This window comes from Pithys albifrons, chromosome 4 (assembly GCF_047495875.1).
Source record: "Pithys albifrons albifrons isolate INPA30051 chromosome 4, PitAlb_v1, whole genome shotgun sequence".
NCBI lineage: Eukaryota > Metazoa > Chordata > Aves > Passeriformes > Thamnophilidae > Pithys > Pithys albifrons.
The window spans coordinates 79974368-79988531 of NC_092461.1; the positions used below are offsets into that span (position 1 = coordinate 79974368).

At 43.8% G+C, this 14164-nt stretch overlaps 1 protein-coding gene across 3 annotated transcripts; it reads right to left on the minus strand.

The window, feature by feature from the left end:
* Nucleotides 1–404: 404 nt before the first annotated feature.
* Nucleotides 405–6438, minus strand: ZBTB14 (zinc finger and BTB domain containing 14). 3 transcript variants are annotated; one of them, XM_071553131.1, is made up of 3 exons: nucleotides 6315–6438; nucleotides 4140–4220; nucleotides 405–3732 (listed from the first exon to the last, which is right to left on the minus strand). In XM_071553131.1, exons 2-3 carry the CDS (start codon nucleotides 4140–4142, stop codon nucleotides 2389–2391), a joined length of 1347 nt encoding a protein of 448 aa, XP_071409232.1. In that variant the 5' UTR covers nucleotides 4143–4220; nucleotides 6315–6438; the 3' UTR covers nucleotides 405–2388. The 3 variants fall into 3 exon arrangements, with proteins under 3 accessions (XP_071409232.1, XP_071409234.1, XP_071409233.1); XM_071553133.1 differs by lacking the exon at nucleotides 6315–6438 and adding an exon at nucleotides 4853–4875; XM_071553132.1 differs by lacking the exon at nucleotides 6315–6438 and having other exon boundaries at nucleotides 4140–4240.
* Nucleotides 6439–14164: the final 7726 nt, after the last annotated feature.

Here is a 14164-nt window from a genome sequence, read left to right on the forward strand (position 1 = left end):
TTCAAAAAAAACCCCAGTGAGGCTCTTCTTGAGAGGCTATTTAGCTTATTTCTCAGCTTCAGAGCAGAATTGATCATATTTAAACCATTTCTAACATATGATTGTCTAACTCATTCTTGAATGTCACCACTAGTGGAGATTGCAGTGCCTCCCCAGGCATTCTGTTCTAGTAATTCATTACTAAACTCTTTAAAAGTTTTTTTTCTAATGTAAACATTAACTGCTGTAATTTAAGCTTATTCCTTCTTGCACTCTCTATAGCAGACCTAGAGAAAACTTTCTTCCTATTTTACATTTTTGAACTCTTATCACATTAGATCTGTTTTGTACAGTCTTATCAACCCCAATTTAATCGAGGAAAAAGTGAACACAATTTTAGATAAGAAAACATAGCACAACTAATATATTTTTTACAAAAAGTAGATCCTATTTTGGACCTACTATCTTTATATCTATGATCATATACAGTAAAACATTTTAACAATGGTCATTTATCATGTTCCTCAAGAGAACCAATAAAATGCAATGAATACACATCGTCTGATGTTGCACAGGTACAAAATGTAGTTTGTTTACAAACTAATATTACTGAATGTAAAATGAAACAACATTTTAAAAAAATATATTGGTAAAAGTCCAAAGTTTACATTTTCTAAAATATTAATGTCATGTTTTATTTACAGACCAGCATTTAAACAATTACTGGTATTTTAAGATAACGGTTTAACCTGATGAGTACATGAATAAAACAAAGCTGTAAAAGAAAAACCCAACCAAACAAAAAAACTCCAATAAGAAGTTCTATATAACAGTTCCGAAAACACTATTTTAAATTTCTATTTAGAAAAGCAAGATGTGATGTACCACACAGTAACTTACCAGAAACTGGTCTAACACTTTCATATGCTATGGGTATCGCAAGTGACCAATGTTACTAACCATGTGCCCAAGAGTGTGGTTTTTTGCCCATTCCAACTTCAAATGAAGTTTTCACAACAGTTGTAGTATTTACAAATTTAAAATAAAGGCTTGATATTCCTTTGGATTACATTACTACTGTTACTGTGTCTTCTCTTGCTGACTACACCTAGCAGACTGCAATCCAAAGACCACTTATTTTGTTGACCCTGTGAGTTAACTATTAAATTAGCAGCATGTACCCCAGCTTGTCTTAAAAAAAAAATAGGCAAGGCTAAGCAACCAACAGATAGCAAACACTCACTATGGATCAAGTACGACTGAATTCACTCACTGACCTCTCCCTCTTGCTGAGAGGCAGTGAATCAGAAGGTGGAAACTTTTGAACTTGAACAGGACCTATGAACTGGTATGACCAGCCATGACAAACCTCAGCTGAACACTGTGGACAGGTATGTTACAGCCCATGGCTGTGCTCTGCAGCCCCGGGAGTCTGGCAGCGACATCTGTTCACTCTCCAGTGCAGTGGAACCTCATGTGTTGCCAGCAACTCTCCTTTACCTTCACTGTGCTAGGTTAGGTGAACTGAAAGCTGCACAATAAAAGACACAGCCTCAGGCTATATTAGCTTTAACTCATTTCTGCTGGGTCTGAGTAAGGAGAATGTCTCCTCCATGCTGCATCCTTCCTGCTTTGTGGCCCGGTGCCATCTCCAGGGCCCTGCATAAGAGTGAACATAAAAACAAATGAGGCGGACTTATTTCCCCACAGAAGGGATCAGTGAATGCCATGACACTTCTACTTTGCCAGCCAGAATCACTGTGAATAACGCACTTTTTTCAAGAAAGCAAGTATCTCCATTAAACTTGCCACCTTGATTAAAACAAGAGGATATCTGATGGAATAGAATAAGAAGCGATTCATTTTGATCACCATCCCCCCCTTACACTGTGTTGTACCTACCTATATTAGGTGAAAAAAGCAGGAATTAAACAGCTTAGGGAATCAATGTCTGTTTCTCAAAAAATTATAGGTATAACACCTTCAGAATTATGAAAACCAAGTATTTCCTTTCCATATTTGTGATTTTTGCGATCTCAGCATTTTCAAATATAACTTACTGATTCTCACTGACTGCAATGTTTATCTTGTATGCAGTATTCCATACTGGATGAAATAAATATCAGCCAGTAATGATCCCTGTTATAGAGAACTCAATCACATTCTCAAATTAAAGCAGGTATTAGTGCATTGTACTGCTAATGACAACAAAACTGCTTCACATTCTAAGAATACCCATCTCTGAAATGTTTTAAAACACCTAATCAAGCAATGTTATGTGTTCCTATGTAACATTAGACCCTCTAAAAATATGCTTTGTTGGAAAGATTCTCAGTGTAAATGTATATCAATAGATTTTGTTAAATTTGAATTCTTATATTATTTTGGATAAAATTTCTGCTTTAGTTTTTAACTACAAGCTATAGTTTCTAATTGCTGCTCTGCTTCAGCAGCCATGGCTGCTGCCTGTAATTGTTCTGTTTCACTCTGGATGGAATTGGCTGTAGTAACTTGTTTTCTTTCACTGTGCATATTGTTCTCATGCCTTTTTAGGTCAGATGCCTTAGCAAATGCTTTTGTGCAGGAACTGCAGACAAAAGGTTTCTCTCCTCGGTGTCTTCTTTCATGGTCCTTGAGGTGGGACTTGTGCTTGAAAGCCTTATCACACATATGGCATGCAAATGGCCTCTCATTACTGTGAACTCTTTCATGCTTTTTTAGATCAGGTGCACGAATAAAAGACTTTCCACACACCTCACAACTGTAAGGCTTGTAACCTGTGTGTATTTTCAAGTGCTCTTTCAAATGAGCTTGCGTGGTAAAGCCCTTTGTACACATTTCACAAACAAATGGCCTATCAGCAGTGTGTAACTTTTCATGTTTTCTCAAACGCGCCTCATCAGAAAAGGTCTTGCCGCAAGCCTGACACACAATATGTTCCCTGTGACCGTAAAGTAAGTACTCAAACTTCATATCCCCAGCTGCCGTGGTCCAGCCTGGTGTCTGTTCATCTTTTACTTCACTTATGCCATCATTAAATGTCAAAGCCTGAGGGGTCTGAGATCCTAAGTCTTTAGATTCAGTTGTTTCCATAGGCTCTACTTCTTGGCCGTAGCAGTTTACTTTTCGAACTTCTTCACTTCCCAACTCCTTCAGAATTGCCTCTTGCACTCTCAGGGTAGTGGTTGGTGACTTTCCATCTTCCTGACTTGGGGGAGTGCCTTCCACTGTCACATCTGAAGGACTATCATCATGATCTCCAATTTCTTCCACCTCATCATCTTGGGTATCATTGGGTTCTCCTATAGGACGGTTTATTTTTAGACAGTACTTGCTCTTGGACTGTGTGTTTTCTTCAGGACTAGATACATCACGTTTTTGAGAGCAGAGTTTGTCAAGAAATCGAATACCGAGGATCTGGCCTGAAGACATCATCAAATTTACATCCTCTTTCTTAACAGATATCTTTGCAGTATACATGTAATTGAGAACTTCCTCAAAAATATCAGAACGAAGAAAATCTATTTCTATTACTGATGAACTATCAACTTCCAGTTTTTTGAAAAGCTTTTTGAAGTAGGTACTGCAGGCAGCAAGCACGCACCTATGTGCTCTGAACTTAACATCTTCAACCACAATAGCTATGTCACAAAATTCTCCTTCCAAACGTTGTTCATTCAATGTTTTCAGGAACACAGTTTTGTGATCGTCGTCATTATATTTAATGGTTTCAGACATACTGATGAAAAACTCCTGTAAAATGACAAAGGAGTTGTGTAATTTTCATAAAGCAGTCTAAGTCATAACATCTCAATAGGTGAAATCATTTGCATAGTAAAAATTCTCAAATACTTTTTCTTTTTTGCTTAATATGAACAGAAAAAGCTTTTACTGCATTATACAAGCAGTACTCTGAAACTTGCTTTAAAATTATGAATACATAGAGGTCTTTCCTTTTCATTTTACAATTTTCAAATCTTTATTGATTCAGTTATACAAAATTGGAAACTTTCTGAAACTGCAATTTTCAGTAAATGTATGATCCAACTCATAAGTAATTCTGACAGCTAAAGGAAATGGTAATACTAAAAATCTGTAGGAAATACTCTAAATGTGTCAGCACAACAAACGAAATGTGAAATATCAAATATTAGTCTTACCATGAACAATGCAGGAAATTCTCTAAGCAAATGATTATTAAGTGTTTGACAGATTAGCACTCAGACTGGGCCACCTTCAGCCTGAAAAACAGGAAGATAATAACATATCAAGTAATGATAAGATCTATTGCCAAAATTATTTTAAATTTGTATGTTAAAACACAGCACTTTCAATTTGAAATTCTTCGACAAAATACACTGTTAAAATACTTAGTCATTTTTCAGTGGTACTACAGATGACTGCATAAACTGACCCGACAGTGCTGTTGACATAAACCATGTCTTTACTTTCCTCTGGCTGCTGCACTTCCCTGGCTTCACTTTGCTTCTATTTACTTTGTGCTACATCTAAATGACTGAAAAACCCCCACAGGAATCACTACAGTCAACTCAGTAACCAACCCATCCAAGGTGATTAGTCTTCTGAACCAGAGATCAGAATAAGTCTAGCAGAGGGTCTGGCAAGCAGACCAAGCATTCCAAAGGACAGCAGACTGTGCTGTGGGTGGATGTGCATACAGGACTAGTGAAAGAGACACCAAGTGTAACAGATCTCCAAACATTGGGAGATACTCGAAGAGCAGGAGGATAATGCAAGACATGTCATTCAAATTATTCAATCCCAATCACTGGCATCTAATTGTGACAGAAAACGGAAACACAGCAGGGAGGAGGGAAATTTAATAGATGGTTCAGAACAAATCCTCCATCACCTGGCACAGAGTTCCTGGGAACCTCCTAAATTCTATGACATTCTATGACAGGCATGATGACAGGAATGCAACTTCCACTCTTGATGCTGTGTGTTTCACACGGTATGGGAACACTTGGCTCACTACAAACACCTTTGCAGGTGTGGCAGCTCAGCTATAGTATCCCTGGGCTTCATAAAAAAAAAAAAGCCAGATAGGAAGGGCATAAATATTTGAAATACACACAAAGGAAAACAAAACCAAGAAACACTCTTGTGTATTCTTCTGGGCTGCCTGGGTCTGCTGGCCCATGAAAATGTATCAATCCAGCACCAAAGAGGGCAGGACAAACAACCTTTTCAACAAGATACGTTTGGAGTTCTTTGCAAGCTGGGAAAATGCTTTCTTTTTAAGCAAGCAGCAAAACGTCACTGCTAATAATCTAGCAGCAACTGCATCCTGTTCTATTAAACAATACGGAATTTTGCCGCAATTCTGTTACACTAAGGGGGAATTATTTATAAAAGTAATTGTCTGAAAACAGGGGCTGCAGAGTACACAGTGTGCAACTGGTGAAAGAAACAAAGTCAGTCTTTGCGAGTGGAGGAGCAGGGTAGGCACTCGCCCAGGACACCTCCAGCTCTGACTAAAGGCATGAGGAAGCTCTGGTTACTTATTCCGCTGGGTAATTCTGATTTTTTTCGATACACACTTTTCACACAGCCGCTACCACCGCCTGGACGTGGGGAGGTGCGTCCGGGGCTGCGACTGCCCAGAACGCGCTCGGTGCCTGCGCACGGCGGCTCCGCGCCAGCCGTGCCCGTGGCGGCGCACGCCCGCTCCACGAACCCGCCGGCGGGGACGCGGCGCGGGCGGGTTCCCGGTGGGGACCAGCCCAGCTCCCGCCGCGCCGCCCGCGCTCCCGGCCCGGCGTCGGGGGCGCCCGCGAGCGGCAGCGGCGGCTCTCCGGAGGGGAGCGAGCCCGGCGCTCCCGCCGCGCCGCCTCTCGGGGCTGCGCAGGGACGGCGCCGCTCCCTCCCGGGCCCTCCCTCGTTCCAACGGTTCTCGCGCGGTACCCGCCGGCCGCCGCCGCCGCGGGCCCCTTTGTTGCGGCCGCCGCCGCCGCGCGCAGAGCACGCGCGCCACAGCGCGCGCATCCATCGCTGGACGCGTCGTCGTCGTCCTCCTCCTCTGCCTCTCCCTCCCATCGCCCGCGGGAGGCAGGCGCGTGACGGCTCCGAGGCTGCAGACAGCGAGCGCGCCCGCGGCGCCGCCATCTCACCCAGCGCGCGCTGCCGGGGCTGTAACGGTGGCGGCCGCCGGCTGCGAGCGGGGGAGGGGCGGGCGGGAGGAGGAGGAGAAGAAGGAGGCGGAGGAAGGGAGGGAGAGGGCGCGCGAGAGAGCGCGCGCGCGCAGCGCAGCGCCGGCCCGGCCGCCGCGCGGGAACGGGGCGGGGGGGACGCGGGAGAGGGCTCGCGCTTACCTGCCGCCCGCCCGCCCGCGCGCGCGCGGAGCCGCGCTTCCCGGGGGGGGGAAGGGGGGGGGCCGCTGCTGCCGCCGCCGCCGCCGCGCGGGAGGGGCACGGGGGAAGGGAAGGAAGGAGGGAATAGAGGGGGAATATGGGGAGGGGGCTTGGGGGGGGGGGCTGCGCGCGTCGCTCCGGCCGTCACCGTCGCCTCCTGCACGAGCACTCCAGTGCGCGCGCGCGCGCGCCGGGGGCGGAGGGGGTGCGTGCATGCGCGGTGCGAGCAGAGGGCGCGCCTGTGCCCGGGGAGCGCGGAGGAGGAGGGGGCGGGGGCGAAGGCGAGCGGGGAACGGCGCCCGCGGCCCGCTGGCCCCACCGCACCTCCCCCCCCTGCGACGGACGCGCACGACGGGGGCGCGCGGGCCACGGCCGTTGCCGCCGCTCCGCGGGCACCCGCCCTGCCGCGCCCGCGCCCGCCGCGTGTGCGAGCCCGGGGCGCGGGCACAGCGTCCCTCCCTCGGCAGGCGGCGCTCGGCGGCGAGCGCGGCGCGGGCTCGGCCCCGAGCCGGGAGCGGCGCGGCCGGGGGGGCGCTCGGGGACGCGCCCGCGCGGCTGCGCGGAGGGGCCGCGGGAACGTTCCTGTCCCTGTGCCGCGTCTGTGAGTCCATGCGAGAGGGGAGCGGCGCTGCCCACCCAAACCTAGGTGGATTTTAGAGAAATAACGCGTCGCTAGGAAGGAATAAAAGCTTTTGTAGCACTGCTCATCTCCCACCGCCGGTTTTTCTTTCGAAACAGCATGAGATGCTAGCCTGATGGCACAGCCTTCAGTGTAATAATTTACACATAAATAGACATAATAGACAGTGTTGCCGCTGGTGTAAAATTAAGCAGATCAGCTTCGGAAAAAAAATCTCGGTAACTACTTGTTTTGAAAAGTACAGAAAATTTTTAAAAAGTCACTGAAATTGTGTAATCATCTCCCAGGGGCAACACGGTGACTTTTTTTTCATTGGATTGATAAGTCCTGCTCTTTTCTGAGCTGTCTCTGAGAAGTTTCGGTGTGATGCACAGACATATGTAGTGAATTTTGCTCCGGCTGGATCGCTCTCTGGTTTTTTTATTAGTTATGATTTTTTTCCCCCAGTCTCTTTAGATATAATGAAAAGAAGTCCCTATTTCGCCTGCACATTCAAACTTCCAAGGCTTGTTTTTATAGTAACATCAGAAAGTGGAACTCTCTTCCACTTAGTGCGAGTAATGGGTTTGAACTAAAAGAGGGAAAATCTAGGTTAGATATATGGAAGAAATTCTTTACCATGAGAGTCGTGAGGCACTGAAACAGGTTGCCCAGAGAAGCTGTGGATGCCCCATGCCTGGAAGTGTTCAAGGCCAGGTTGGATGGGGCCCTGAGCAACCTGGTCCAGTGAAAGGTGTCACTGCCCATGGCAGGGAGTTTGAAATAGATGAGCTTTAAGGTCACTTCCAGCCTAACCATTCTGTGATTCTATGAAACCTTTCAAGTATTTCTGAATCCTGTACAAGAATTCTCTCCAGTTTGGAAGGAGCTTCCCTTTTATAATTTCACAATGTGCTAATTTTTTCTTCAACAATACCCAAAACACTCCTGCAAGAAACTGACTGCTCCTGAGAAACCTGTAGCTGCTGGTTTACCACACTAACCAGCAAATGATGCCTCTTCATTTCCTTACACTTCCTTTTCTATCTGTACAGTGCCTGGTGCAGTATGGATATTGTGTGGTGATGAGCTGATAAGGCCTGATGGGTGAGGGAGACGGCTCAGACCCCTCTGGGGGGTGCTCCCCGCAGAAGCAAACTGATAAGATTAACAAAGGATGGAATGTTAAGAAATAGCACGGCCTTCTTTTGTGATATCTTCAAGGGCCTACCCCACCTCAGGGCATCTGCATCACCCCTCCCCCCCCAATAGATTGACTATTAGTCACACAAACACCTGGAGAAGAAAAATAGATGTAAAAGAAGTGCAGTTTAACTGCCACTTGGGGAGAAAAACTTTCCACCTCCGAGAGGGCAACCTGAGAGCTACCCTGTCTCCCCCATTCCGTCAACATTGCAGGGGTAAGCAACGCAATTCTTTATTTTTCCTATACCTTTTTAGTTGTAATTTGCCATAGCTCACTGGGTGTATGCGTGTTAATGGGAAGTGGCTATATTTTTTTCCTGTTGCTTTTCTTTTGGGTTATTGAGTGTGTTTACTGGTGGTGTTGAACTGTTGTGTTTCTGTTTAGTAATCTGTTAGTTAAGTTTGCTATGGGAGTGGTATACTGCCGGGGTGGTTCTTGAAATGTGTGTTGTGCCGATGTCTTTTGGGGGGTATTTTGTACAATCCTGCAGCTAAGTGTTATCACCGACTAAGTAACCCATATAGTTTTTGTCACATATTTGTATTTATAAATGTTATTTCGGGAGCTATCATGAGACAGGTTCTTTTCTCTTGTTGCTGTTAAGTGTGGTCCTCATAGGGGAGTCAAAATCTTTCCAGCACGTGCTGTCCAGAGTTCGTCGGGCAGTGCTGGGTTCATAAAGTTTCGATTACTCTGAGGACACTTATAGCTATAATTTCTCCCTGGCTTAAGTGTTAGCTTTGTATCAGGGATCAGAAACGCTTCCAACCTGTGTGCTGTCAGTTAGGAGACAGACAGTGTTGGTTTACATAAGGCTCTGATTCTCTGGAAGTGCTTATAGCTAATAACTTCTATTAATACAGTTAAGACTAGAAATCTTTGTATTTCTGTCTCCCTCCTCCCTTTCACATGACAGATATGCCTAATTTCAAGGGCCAGGTTTTGCTGTAGTGTAAGTAATCAGAATTAAACTCCTAGTGAAAAAAAATACAGTACCTTATGAAGGGTATAGCTATCCATTTTTTATCACTGTTTTTCTGTGTCATAGGCTATTGCTGAATATGTATTTCTCCCTGTTTCAAATTGTATCATTAGTAGCTCCCACTGAGATATTAAACTAGAGGAAGCATATGTTCAATATCCAGACACGGTAACTATGAATTGTGGAGAATAAAAAGTGAAGCATTATTACCATCTAACTGTGTGTGGTGGGTTGACACTGCCTAAATACCTGGTGCTGACCAAAGCTCCTCTCTATCACTCCCCTTCTCAGCTGGACAAGAGAGAGAAAATACATTGAAAGGGAGGAATCACTCACCAATTACTGTTGTGGGCAGAATAGACTCAACCTGGGGAAATTATTTTATTATCAATCAAATCAGAGTACAGTAATAAGAAATAAAAGCTAAATCTTAAAACACATTCCCCTCCACCCCTCCCTTCTTCATGGGCCTAACTTTACTCCCAAATTGTCTTCCTTCTCCCCGGCAGCAGCAGCCCTGCTGAGGAATGGGAGCTGTGGTCAGTTCATCACACACTCTGTGCTGCTCCTTCCTCCTTGGGGAGAAGATTCCTCACATTCCTACCCTGCTCCATCATGGGATCCCTTCCAAAGGAAACGGCCCTCCATGAACTGCTTCAGCATGAGTCCTTTCCAGAGGCTGTGTTCTTCACAAAGTGCTCCAGTGTGGGACCTTTCCACTGGGTGGGGTCCTTTAGCCTCATGCTGCTCCAGCAGGGGTCCCTCACAGGGTCAAAAGTCCTGCCAGCAAACATGCTCCAGCATGATTTCTTCTCTCTGTGGCTCCACAATTCCTGCCAGGAGCCTGCTCCAGCACGGGTTTCCCACAGGGTCACAGCCTCCCTTGGGCTTTAACCTATTCTAGCATGGGGTTCTCCAGAGGCTGCAAGTGGATCTCCACTCCACCATGGACTTGCATGGGTTGCAGGGGCAGTACCTGCCTCACCATGGTCTTCACCATCAGCTACAGGGAAATCCAGGCTCTGATGCCTGGAGGACCTCCTTCCCCTCCTTTTTCACTGACCTTGGTGTCTGCACAGCTGTTTCTTTCACATATTCTCATTCCTTTCTCTTCTATTGCATAGTTTTTTCTCCCCCTTCTTAATTATGTTAGCCCAGAGGCACTATCACTTTTGCTGATGGGCTCAGCCTTGGCTAGCAGTGGGTCTGTCTTGGGACCATATGGCATTGGCTCTGCCAGACACAGGGGAAGCTTCTGGTGGTTTCTCATAGAAGCCACCCTTGTATCCCCTCCACTACCAAAACCTTGCCACACAAACGCAATATGTTATATCATATTTTTCATTACATATGAATGTTGCACTAGATTTGGAAATAAAAGACAAAAGATAAAGATCACAGAAATTCTGGCTAAAAGGCTTGGCCTTAAAAATATGTATTGTTGAAGGTGAAGCATAAGAATAAAAAACCTCACGTCTCCACTAGTACATCAGTTACCAAAACCAAGTATTTTTCAATTTATTGGAAAATACCCTTCTGCAGAAAAGGTGTTTGTATCTGACTGAAACACACTTCCTATGAAACTACCCTGTGCCCAGCTAACAGTGATTAATAATCAGGCTTTGAAGTAATTTTACTGTTTTCCTATCTGATGAACTAGACTGTCGATGATGTGCACACATTGAACCAACAGGCTGTTTCCAGACTGTTTGGATTGCAGGGATATCTGTAAGGGAAAAGAGTCCTTTGTAGGATGTGCTTGTTTTGTTTAGAAAATTGTGTAACAGGAATGAAGAATGACAAGTGCCACTCTCTTTAACCTTGTGTAAGGCATCTGAGATGGCATGCAGGGAAGACTGAAGGTTTGCAACTAGTGTGTTCTAAATGGTGACTTATTTAAAATATATATTGTCACTGGATTCTTTTACGTGTGAGGTGGTAAGGCTTATAAAGTCTGAGTTACAAGTGACAATAGAAACATCAAGATATGGCCAGCTTTCATGTGTTGAAATTGTATCTTGGTCTTGCAGAAATGGTCATCATACAAGGACATAGATTTTCTATGTTCATTTTTCATGAGTCAGATTTCCTGTCAGGTCAAGTAGACAAAAGAAAGTGAAGATCCAAACTGTCCAATATTTGTGAAAGGGAATCAGACCCTGTTAGCATGTTTAGACAGGTCAGCCAGGCCAGTCTATCAAAGCCTGCTGAAAGTGTAAGTGAATGTGCTAGGACAGAGAAGGAAAGTCAGGGAGCAGATGCTCCTTGCAGCCTGTGTTTCCCATAGCAACCTGGCAAATTTCCCAGCAGGAATTTGCGTATGAGTTGGTCATGCTTTTGCATCATATACTCGCTTCTGTATTTTCAAGTATCCCCATAAAAAAGGAAATAGTAGGCACAAATGGTGAGGAGTGGAGCAAAGTTGGCGGCACAACCCCTGGCTAAGCTGTATAAGCAGAGATGGCAAGAGGCCATCTCACCCTCCGAGTGACTGAGCAGCAGTTACAGTTGCACATCTGCCTGAAGGGACACAAGTCCTCTTGAGAGAACCTGATCTATAAAATCTTACTTAGTGCTATTGTATTCAAAGTAGAAGAGCATCTTAATTATATACTTTTCTTACCAATTAATTCTAGTACACATTGATTATCTGCACTCCTGTATAGTAATGCATGGTAACACACGTTTGTTAAAAGTTGTGGTAGGTAAAGACCTGTGTCCATGTGAACATGGCAGTTCACACTCTGCATGCGAAAGGCATCCCATATTCTAGTCAGGTCTAGCTGTAACTTGCATGGTTACACACACCTTACATCTGTCACTGTTAATGGTCTCTCTGTGTCTGTGCCCTGTCCTCAGCCCCCTGACCCCTTTTATGTGGTATATATTTCTTAGTTTTGGGGCTTGCACTCCATTTCTTTACTAATTATATCTATTTCTTCCCTATATCCCACTCATCCTCTAATTTTTCCTTATATGTCTTCCTCTTTCACTGTCAATTACCTTACTCTAGGCCCAGTTCTTGCCTTTGTCTGACATCCTTATTTGATTGGAGCCATATGGATAGTGAATGAAGGATGGATGCCACTTTCCAAGCCAAGTACCAGAGGAATATAATGAAACTTTACTTTCTCTTCCTCTCCAATGGTGTTCTCTCCATGTTTCCTTAGTCTTGTGTAGTTATCTTCCTTCCTCATTCAGTTGGAATCCTGTACTCTGGTGCTGAAGCTAAAAGTGCTACAGGTAACGCTTTAGGGTGTAGCAAGTGACATCATATTCTGTATTATATAGGAGGTCAAATTAGATGGTTATAGTAGTTCTCTTTGGCTTGACAGTCTATGAAATGCTGCAACTGCCAAAAGCCAGCATTAAAAGAAAAGTAGTGCTTTGAAGTTAAGCACTCCAAGGGTAAAGGAAGAATTGAGGTTACCCTAGTAATCTTCACTATTATATTCTGTGTATTTGCATTATGATCCAGTCTTAGCTGCTCAGTCACTCAAGATTTTTGGTGGATTGGGAACTTAGCCATGAATCAGAAAGCAGTGTTTTGTCCTTGATTCTTCTCTAAAAAGTCATTTTTCTCACAACATGGGCCATTACCAAAGCTATAATCCTAAGTTCCTATAAATCAAACTATTGTATTGCTTGATCTCTAAAAAAAATCTCTTGCTTTTTTAGGTGATTCAGCCCTTTGTGAGGGTTGCAATGAACAAATAATTGTACAAAGGACTGATAGAATGAAAAGCCCTTTGTATTAATGCCAAGTTAAAGAAAGTACATTACCTTCAAGAAAAGAGGGTACCCCATTAGACCATCCAACTGCCTATTCTGAAAGACAGCACAGTTAAGGAGAGAACATGACCCTGCATATTAAGAACCAATATTCTCATCATAAATGCAGATGCAGAGCATTGATCGCTCCCCAGTTGTGGAAAACAATGGGGTTTTTGCAGGGAGGATTTTCTTTCTCATATTTATTTGTGTTACTTGAGATGAATGCAAACATCATGAGACAACTATGTGCCTGTTAGGAAAAGGAATGAAAAAAACTGCTGCCCAGCAGTTTGCTTGAACTCATTCTCCTTACAGTCAGTAGGAGTATTGCCATGAATTAGGGAAGTAGATGTGAACCATAATTTATAATGCTATGTATAGATAAAACTGGCTTATTGACTAACATTAATTTTTGAACACATCACTTCATATTCAGAAAAAAAAAATCAAATTTCGATTGAGAAAAAATCATAGAGCTATTAAATTATCTTTTAATCCCATTAAGAATATCCCTCTCTATGGCTCTGTACATAACAAAGAATTTAGGAAATAAATTTATAAATTAAAGAAGTGGTGTAAATGCATTTCTAGGGGAGAGGCAAAAGGGAGTTTTAATTTATAATGTTTCCTGCCTTTGCCTCTTAGCAGTCTCAATTGTATGTTAGAGTATGAAAGAAAAATGTAAACTGACATTCTGGTTTTTTTCTACTGCACTCCTCTATTTTTCAGGTCCTTGCCAAATGTCAGTGTTCAAAGATCACATCCAACATCACTAATGTACCTAGAATGGCTCCCATTGATTTCAATGGTAGACAGTGTCAAGCTGTATTAAGGACATAATTGAACATATTCTAGGTCTCTTCAGATGTAGTGAAGTTTTATTCTGATAAATCCAAAGATTTCAATGTAAACTATCAGTCTCATTTCTTATAATATGAAAAAAAAACTAGGTCTCCATTTAGCTTGATGAGAGTTTGGAAAAATTAAAATCCTGCATTAGAATCAATACAAGTATTTTTACTGCCTTGTCTGCTTTCTTAGGACTGGATTTTGCAAAAAGCAGTATTTAATTGATTACTTCTATTAAATGTATTGAACTACTTGCATCCTCCTGTGATACTCAGTGTGAACAGTGTTTGTGGAATAAAGGCAATGACTATGTTGAATCATATCAGGTTTACTGTTTAAAACAGAAACAGTCCCCTGTGAACTAGTCTGGATCTCCTCCC